General features: G+C 44.3%; 1 protein-coding gene across 3 annotated transcripts in view; it reads left to right on the plus strand.

Annotated features, from left to right (window-relative positions):
- LOC119592819 (protein D2-like) overlaps window positions 1-8,808 on the plus strand; it is a 91,666-nt gene extending 82,858 nt beyond the window's left edge. For all 3 annotated transcript variants that reach the window (XM_037941740.1, XM_037941734.1, XM_037941728.1), the window contains exons 4-6: window positions 2,956-3,048; window positions 3,534-3,582; window positions 7,921-8,808. In XM_037941740.1, the coding sequence (XP_037797668.1) occupies window positions 2,956-3,048; window positions 3,534-3,582; window positions 7,921-8,108 (330 nt within the window). In that variant the 3' untranslated portion in view covers window positions 8,109-8,808. The remainder of the gene's footprint in view (window positions 1-2,955; window positions 3,049-3,533; window positions 3,583-7,920) is intronic.
- The last annotated feature ends 920 nt before the right edge of the window (window positions 8,809-9,728 follow it).

A 9,728-nucleotide genomic window follows, 5' to 3' on the forward strand; every position in this document is an offset into this window, starting at 1 on the left:
AGAGAGAGAGAGGGAAGGAGAGAGAGAGAGAGAGAGGGATGGAGAGACAGAGAGAGAGAGGGAGAGGGAGAGATGTATTCTGAGGATCACTATCACATTGAGCTTTGACATTTACGCAGTGTAAGTCTTACCTGGCGGTGGGGTGTGGGGGGCGAGGGTGTTATTACCTCATCCAGATATTGTGTCACCCGGCGCTACACGTGCGTTCGTCTCATGTGCAGGAGTGTGCGGGGGAGGGCGACAACCTTTTATTCCTCTTTTTTCCGTCCAGAGGAGAGTGAGGAAGGGTGAGGAGAGGGAGAGAAACCTCGATGGCTGTATGTATCAATTGTTGATGTGTCTATGGATATATGTGTCTAGTTTGTGTAGGTAGGGAGGTAGGTGTAGGGAGGGGGGGGAAGAGGGAGGAGGAAAAAGGAAAGAGGGACAGTGAGGAAAGTTCATTCGGCCTTTTGATCTGAGAGGGCGTGGCTGTCTGATGCGTCGGCTTGTATGGCTTAGCGAGATTGGTTAATTGTCCGCGTAGGCAGAGGACGGCAGCGAAGAACTCAGAAGCCTTGGTTGAAATGCGTATAGTGTGTTGCAGCGTTGGAGGCGTAGGCGGCCATGTGTAGGCGGCATCATAATCTATACTTTGATGTACCCTAATGATTATGTATTATTATTGTTATTATTATATTCATTTTTATCGTAATGATAATAATAATAGTAATAATTATAATGACAATGATGATAATGATTGCTTGTGGTTCTCAACATTTTTGTACTCGCGACCCCTCGACATCGACTGTTCGATTTTGAATTTTTCGCACTGCATATTTTTAAGCTAAGAGGAAAAAATACCTCGGCAAACTGTACAAACTTTAAGTCCATATTCCATGAAGGCCTGATGTATTCTTGATAGGCGGCTAGCAAATTAGCCTTCCTTTTTTAATCCAAGGCTTTGCGACCTCCTTAGGCGAACCGCTGAATCAAAAATTTCTCTTCGTGAGATGGTTTGTTTCCTTCTTCGAACTATGATTACGCGTAGAAAGAAGGCTTACTTTTTCTAAATACTAGTTTTATGTGATTGTAAGGTGGGCCCTTTTTTGTTATTGTATTCACATGAAACGAACAGCGAATCCTATGATGAGATTGGATTATTTGCTTTTAATGTGATAGTTTTGGTATAAAAGAGATTTGTATTGATTTGATTACCATTCATATTGTATTCCTTCGTGTAACAGGATTTTTTTATTACGATTTTTTTTTACATTTATCATCCGTTGGGTGTACGCACGAATGCAAAAGTAATTTATCTATTTATATTATTTTTTTTCTACAAAGAAAAGAAAGTACTCTTTTGAAGCTGGACTCTGTGCTTTCAATACGATTGTATTTATAGTTTAGTCCTTTATTTACCAGCCTGGCTAACTGCACAGGCATGGACAGCAGTGGTATATATGATGCATAGTCATAACATTATATAATGGTATTATACTTGAATTTTAGGTTATAACATTGTTATGATAAGTACTATATCAGTTAAAGGAAAGGAATAATTAGTCTCATCTGCCACGCCGGCGTACAGCTTGGGCGTGGAAAGGCATTGCTGCATATGATATGCGGTTATGTGATACTACATTCCAAATTTAGGATACAACATAAATATATCTTCTAAGACATCAGAGGATATGAAATAGTTACATAGTTCACCGTACCTCATGCTAGGTGGTCTGAAAGGCTGTAGCACATGGCGCTCTGAGATATAATGTACAAGTGTTCGCTTATATTTTTCATTACACAGTTTACACTTAACTTCTTCGACATTACAGACTGTACTGACTTGCCAGTACAATCTATATCCAAGCCTGACTCTTGCGGTCACAACATCACACTGTCTTATCCTCTTTTATATAAACCATAGATAGATGATTCTTGCGTAAACCGGTCATAGTGCTTTATGCTACAGCTTTTAGGGCGTTGAGAATTAATCAACTCAGTCAAGTCCTCTTTGAAGGAAGCTTTAATGATGTATAATATCTATCCACTCTTTGCTTGTCACATGCTGACTTTGCTAGGCGATCAGCATGATCATATCAGTAATAAAATCTGGTGGGCTTTACCCGTAGATTTGTAAAACCAGCTAACATAAGACTGGTCCTCTTTTTGTTCGTCACTGTACCCTTTACCCCTTCCACCCTTCCTCAGACCAACATTTAACCCTTCCACCTTCGCGCACCCTGCCACTTTACCTCCCCTACCCTCCCTACCCTGCCACCATTCTTCCATTTATTCTCTCCAGCCCTCCCCAAACACACCCAACACTTCGATCATCTCTCCCTCTCTCATTTACTCTTTCCACCCTCACTAACAAATCGCTTTTCTTTCAAGATGATTGTTGTAAACGCTTAATATTTTGAAGTTTAATGTCCCCATTTATGATCTTGATAACGTCGTACCACACGTTTATTATCAGAAATCTTGACGTGTGGGGATAATATCTTTTACTGAAGTGTAGAAAAGTATTAAGAACCTAATAGTATAAAATGATAATGATACCATTAATATTAATGACGATAATGATAACAATAATACTGATAGTGACAGTCATAATGACGAAAATGAGTGATAATGACAATGTTAATGATAGATGTACATTATGTAGTAATAAAATGATAATGTACATGATTATAATGTAACAAGGACTCAAGTGTCATGTTTTCCCTTTAAAATAAGTAATACTGAAAAATTTTGGTCAACGCTGCGCTTGTACATTTCCTGTCCTCCTCATCCGAGAGATCGTTACTAGCGCTTGAAATATATTTTGTCACATTACCTAACATTCACGATTATTAATTATTTGCCGGAAGTCCAAACCATGACCGTGAATTGTATTAAATAAAGCAATGGAGAGTAAAGTTATGGTATATACACATATTCACTTGTTTTATATGTTTTTTTTTTCTTTTGCAGGGCGAGACGTACACATTGTTAATGGTGGACCCCGATGCCCCGAACCACAAAGCTGGTGAAGCCTGGTTGCACTGGATCCTTTCAAACGTTGAGGTATTTTTCCTCGTTTATAGAGAGGGAGAAATTAAGATAGAGAGAGAAGAATAGCACGCAAAAGAAACTTGAATTTATAGTTAGAATAAAAGTGCGAAAGACTGACATCTTCCCAGGGTCATCAACTTGAACATTGCATCACCGCGCCTATCTTGCGAGCGTGTTTGCAAAGATTCTCTCTTGTGTCTAAAATTAGTGTTGCTGCCGGGATGGAGGGAAGGCGCGAGGGGTCAAGAGGGACTTGGAGGTCCCAGAAACAGCCACAAGGAATTAGGGAGAGGGGGGAGGGGATGGGAAGAGGGGAAAAAGGACGGGTCGGGAGGGGAGAGAGACCGAAGGGAGACTCCTTGAATCTCGTCATTCAGTTCCCTTCCCATTCACACGTGGCCTGGCTCTCGCCGCAAGTGGGAGAGGGGGGGGGGGGGGTAAAGTATGCGTGCTCGATGCCTCTGACACTCATTCATGGTCTCATATCTTCTCAACAGGCAAGCGATTTACAGAACGGCAATATCGGGAATGGAAATATAGTGGTTGGTAAGTATGACAACCCTGTCTTGCTGTTTCTTTGCTCTTGATTCACATTATGGACATATATATCCATAAGAATGTATACATCCACACAGTCAACCAAACATATTCTCATAAAACATGCATGTGTGTGTGTGTGCGCGCGCGCACGCGCGCGCGCGCGCGCGCACACACACACACACACACACACACACACACACACACACACACACACACCGCCACACACACACACACACACACACACACATACACCACACACACACACCCCACACACACACACCACACACACACCCCACCCACACACCACACACACACACACACACAACGCACACACAACCCAACACACACACACACTCAAACACACACACCACACATACACACCACACACACACCAAACACACACACACACACACCAAACACACACACCACACACACACACACACCACACACCAACAACACACACACACACCAACAACACACACCACACACAAACACAACACACAAAAAAACACCAAACACACACACACACACCACCCACACCACACACACACAACACACCAAACACACACAACAAACACACACACACACCCAAACAAACACACACACCAACACACACACCAACAACACAACACACCAAACCCAAACACACACACACCACACACACCAACCACACACACACCACACACACCAAACACACACACACACACACCAAACACACACACACACACACACACCAAACACACACACACACACCAAACACACACACACACACACCAAACACACACACACACACACCAAACACACACACACACACACCAAACACACACACACACACACACACACACACGAGAGCGCTAAAGAGGCGAGGGGGACGTAAAATACTAGGGCAGGGGTAGCGTGAGAGACTAAGAAGGGGAGAACACCAGGGACCTCGAAAAGGGGGAGGAGCAGAAGACTCCTAGGGGTTAGATAGCGCAAAAGAGGCGGGGGGGGGGGGGGGGATGAGAACGCGTGAGAGTCAGGAGGAGGGAGGCAGGAGGCGGGAGGTGGGAGGGAGGAGAGAGAGAGAGAGAGGGAAAGGGGTGAGAGAGAGAGAGAGAGAGAGGGAAAGGGGTGAGAGAGAGAGATAGAGAGGGAAAGGGGTGAGAGAGAGAGATAGAGAGGGAAAGGGGTGAGAGAGAGTAGAGGGGGAAAGGGGGGTGAGGAGAGAGATAAAAGGGGGAAAGGGTGAGAGAAGAGATAGAGGGGGGAAAAGGGGTGAGAGAGAGATAAGGGGGAAGGGGGAAAAGGAAGAGAGGGAAAGGGGTGAGAGAGAAAATGAGAGGGAAAAGGGGTGAGAGAGAAAATAAAAAGGGGGGAAAGGGGTGAGGAGAGAGGGAAAGGGTGAGAGATAGAGAGAAAGAGAGGGAAAGGGTGAGGAGGAGATAGAGAGGGAAAGGGGGAGGGGGATAGAGAGGGAAAGGGGTGAGAGAGAGATAGGAGGGAAAGGGGTGAGAGAGAGAAGAGGGGAAAAGGGGGGGAGAGAGAGAGAGGGAAAGGGGGAAAAGAGGGGAATAGAGGGGGAAAGGGGGGAGAGAGGAATAGAGAGGAAAAGGGTGAGAGAGAAGATAGAGGGGAAAAAGGGGTTGTGGAGAGAGAGATAGAGGGGGAAAAGGGGGTGGGAGAGAGAGAAGGAGGGAAGGGGGAGAGAGGAGAGAGAGAGAAAGAGAGAGAATGAAAAGGGTTTGGAGAGGAGAGAGAGGGGAGAGGTAGGAGAGAGGAGAGAGGAGAGAGGGGTAGGGGAGGAGAGAGAGAGAAAAGGGGTGGGGAAGAGAGAGAGAGAGAGAGGTAGGAGAGAGGGGAGAGAGAGGTAGAGAGAGGGAGAGAGAGAGGGGTAGGAGAGAGAAGAAAAGAGAGAGGTGGGAGAGGGGAGAGGGTAGGAAGAGAAGAGAGAGGAAAGAGAGGGGTTTAAGGAGAGGTAAAGGAGGTAAGAAAAGAGGATAAAGAGAGAGAGAGAGGTGGGGGAGGGAGGGGGAAGGAGGTAGGAGAGAGAGAGAGGTAGGAGAGAGAGAGATTTAGAGAGAGAGGTAGGAGAGAGAGAGAGAGAGGTAGGAGAGAGAGAGAGAGAGGGTAGGAGAGGAGGAAAGGGGGAGAGAGAGAGAGGAGTAGGAGAGGAAGAGAAAAGGGGGAGGAGAGAGGGGAGAGGAGGAGAGAGAGAGAGAGAGGGGGAGAGAGAGAGGAGAGAGAAGGGGGAGGGGAGAGAGAAGAAGGGGAGAAAAGGGGGAAAGAGGAGGGGGAGAGAGGGGAAAGGGGGGAGAAGAAGAGAGAAAAGGGGTGGAAAAGGGGAGAGAGAGAGAAAGGGGGGGGAAAGAAGGAAGGGGGGGAAAAAGAAAAAAAAAAAGGGAAAGAAGAAAAAGGGGGGAAAGAAGAGAGAGAAAAAAGAAAGAAAAAAAAAGAAAAAAAGAAAGAGAGAGAGAGAGAGTTAGAAAGAGAGAGTTAGAAAGAGAGAGTTAGAAAGAGAGAGTTAGAAAGAGAGAGTTAGAAAGAGAGAGTTAGAAAGAGAGAGTTAGAAAGAGAGAGTTAGAAAGAGAGAGTTAGAAAGAGAGATTTAGAAAGAGGAGAGAAGAGAGAGGAAAGAGAGAGTTAAAGAGAGAGAGAAAGAGCTAGAGAGAAAAAAGAGGTTGAAAAAAAAGTGGGAAAAAAGGAGAGAGAGAGAGAGAGAGAGAGAGAGAGAGAGAGGGGAGAGAGAGAGAGGAGAGAGAGAGAAAGGGGGAGAGGAAGAGGGAGAGAGAGAGAGAGAGAGAGAAGAGAAGAAGAAGAGAGAGAAGGGGAGAGGGGGAAAGAGAGGAAGGGTAGAGAGAGGGGAAGGGGAAGAGAGAGAGAGAGAGAGAGAGAAAGGGGGGAGAGAAGAGAGAGAAAAGGGGTGGGCGAGAGAAGAAGGGAAAAAAGGGGGTGGGAGAGAGAAGGGAGAGAGATAGGGGGTGGGAGAGAGGGGAGAGAGAGAAAGGGGGGGAGAGAGAGAGGAGAGAGGAGAAAAAGGGAGAGAGGGGGAGAGAGGAAGAGAGGGGAGGAGGAGAGGAGAGAGAGAGAGGAGAGAAGAGAGAGAAGAGGGGGTGGAAGGGGAGAGAGGAGAGGAGAAGTAGGAGAGAGAGAGAGAGAGAGGTGGGAGAGAGAGGAGGAGAGGGTTTAGGAAGGAGAGAGGAGAGAGGTTGGGAGAGAGAAAAAAGAGAGGGTAGGAAAAAGAAAGAGAGGGGGGAAGAGAGGTGGGGAAGAGAGAGGGGAGGAGGTAGGGAGAGAGAGAGAGAGAGGTGGGAGAGAGAGGATAGAGAGGGAAAAGAGGAGAGAGAGAAAAGAGGGAGAGAGAAGGGAGGAAGAGAGAGAGAGGAGGAGAGGGGAAAAGAGGAAAGGAGAGAGAGAGAGAGGTAAGGAGAGAGGAGAGAGGAGGAGAGAGAGAGGTGGGAGAGAAAAGAGGAGGGAGGGGAGAAAAGGGGGAGGAAGGAGAGGAGAGAGAGAGGGAGAGAGGGGAGGAGAGAGGGGGAGAGAGGGGGAGAGAGAGAGAGAGAAGTGTTTAGGAGAGAGAGAGAGAGAGAGGGGAGAGGGAGAGAGAGAGAGGAAGGAAGAGGGGGAAGGAAGGAGAGGAGAGAGGGAGGAGAGAGAGAGAGAGAGAGAGGAAGAGAGGGAGAGGGGAGGAGAGAAGTTAAAAAAGAGAGAGAGGTAAAAAGAGAGGATTTTTAAAAAGGAGAAAAAAGAGGAAATAATAAAAATAATAAAGAAAAAAAAAAAAAAAAAGAGAGAGAGAGAGAGAGAGAGAGAGAGAGAGAGAGAGAGAGAGAGAGAGAGAGAGAGGTTATATATATATATATATAGAGAGAGAGGTTATATATAGAGAGAGAGGTTATATATATAGAGAGAGAGAGAGAGAGAGAGAGGTTATATATATAGAGAGAGGTTATAGAGAGGAGGTGTAAAGAGAGATAGAGGGTATCGATATTTGGTGGAAATATAGAAAGGTGGGTCATAGAGAAATAGAGAAATGTATAGAACAAGGCGAGTTGATGGAGAGTAATTGGGAGTGAAGGGAGAGCGACATTTTTATATATTTTATTTTTTTTTATTACCAGTACTAACAGTATTAATTAGGAGTTCATGTACGCGCACGCGCACACACACACACACACACACACACACACACACACACACACACACACACACACACACACACACACACACACACACACACACACACACACACACACACACACACTCACACACACTTTTATGTACACTAATTTACTCATTTACATGATGGTGCTCGCAATTCACCATTTTAACCCCCTTTTGTGACACCCGCTACATTGGCAACAGAGTACAAAGGACCCACTCCTCCAAGGGGTAGCGGCACGCACCGTTATTTCTTCTACCTGTATAGGGAGAGCCAGAAGCAGTTGCCGGGCGTCAGCAAGAGGGGAAAGTTCGTTCTCCAGACCTACGCCGAAGAGAATGGACTTCTTGGCCCCATCGCCATGAACATGTTTAAAACATCTTTCCAGTAGGGGAAAGTATTCACCCTTCTTTCCCTTTTTTGAGATTATATGCATTGTTTGTATATCTAATATTAAGTGTTGGAGGTAGGTTACCATGTATGCGTTAATGTGATAAATAGGTGCTTGATTTACTGTATATACTTATATGGACTCTTAAGGTTAATGTTAGTGCACAATATCCTTATAATTTCTTAGGTTTATTCTCGTTTGCTCTTTTTTTCTTCTTTAATTAACAGAGGGAGCCTATCCAATCACATGCTTATTTCACAATGTCTGCACAAAGAAATGTAGTTAAACGATCAAGTTAAAAACACCAACTGAAGCGATACATTTTCGTTTTATTTACAGTATTTACCAGTGTAGAAACTAGCTTTGTTAAAGAGTATAATTATTTCAAGGAAAATGTCAGTGTTCTCTGACTTTAGTGTGTGTTAAGGAAATAATATGATGAAGCCTGCTGAAAAAAAACGACCTATGAGTTAAAGAGTAAGTTATCTTTTTTAACGGATATTTTTCGAGGAAACAATTGTTCTATCTTGGGAGACTGAAGTATCAAGATGAGGATTGATAAATTAACATATAGTTTAAGATTCTGCTTTAGCCTGAGATAATGGTGTTTGAAATGCACTCTAATTATTCTGTTATCCAATCTGCGGATTTAACGGCTGTATTTCATTGGTGTATGCAAATAAAATATATAGCAGAGAAAGTCTATTTTTACCCAATATTTAACGTTGAATCATGAATAGTTGCATTTTATTTTATTTCATAAGAACAAATGTGCGTCACTGCTACAACGTCATTCTTATCGAACGCTAGAGATGAGAAAACGCCCAAGCCACCAGAAAGAGCCGATCCTGGAGTCCTCAGCCCACGGTTTTCATGAAGTTCTGATAAAGGGCCACTCGTCGCCATGTAACTAACCTCTTGAAACGGGCTGGTCGGCATTACAATGAAGGCTCGCCATCTCGCCCTTCTTCACTGATATGCTGCGTCAGAACAGAGCCCCAAATCGGAACATGGTCAGACACGCTGTTTTTGAGGATAACAGAACAACGGGTTTCAGGTACAGACGGGGACGAAGGAGTAAGCCACACCTGTGCGGGTACATGCACAGCAATAACACATTACACCTGTGCAGATACACATCTGTACAGGATGCAAAGAGGAGTAATGCTTTGCGTCTCACGCGATGGGTAAAGTGTAAGCTACGAGATAAGTTAATAACGAACGACAGACAGACAGGGTTACTAGCTTAACTATCACATTTTATCTTCTGCCAGAAATTTGCAAGTACAGATGACTAGAGTCGAGTCGCATATGTCACAGACGAATCAAATACTTAGTAAGATTTTTTTTTCGATTGCGGACCGAAAACTGAATTTGACTGACTTCAGACATGTAGAATCACAAAGGATGAGACAAAGGGATCAAAGAGAGCAACATTATATTCATTCGTCTCATCGGCGCTAACAAATTTGAATGAGAAATATTTTCTACGATTTGAAAACAATTCATTTCAATTTTGATGGAACAGTAAATAAAAGTCCTTACTTACTATGTTCTCTGCTATCATTCAAATTGTGGAAAAAAAAGGAAATTTTTTTTTGGGAGAAAAAAGTTGTTCAA

This window comes from Penaeus monodon, chromosome 3 (genome assembly GCF_015228065.2).
Source record: "Penaeus monodon isolate SGIC_2016 chromosome 3, NSTDA_Pmon_1, whole genome shotgun sequence".
Lineage (NCBI taxonomy): Eukaryota > Metazoa > Arthropoda > Malacostraca > Decapoda > Penaeidae > Penaeus > Penaeus monodon.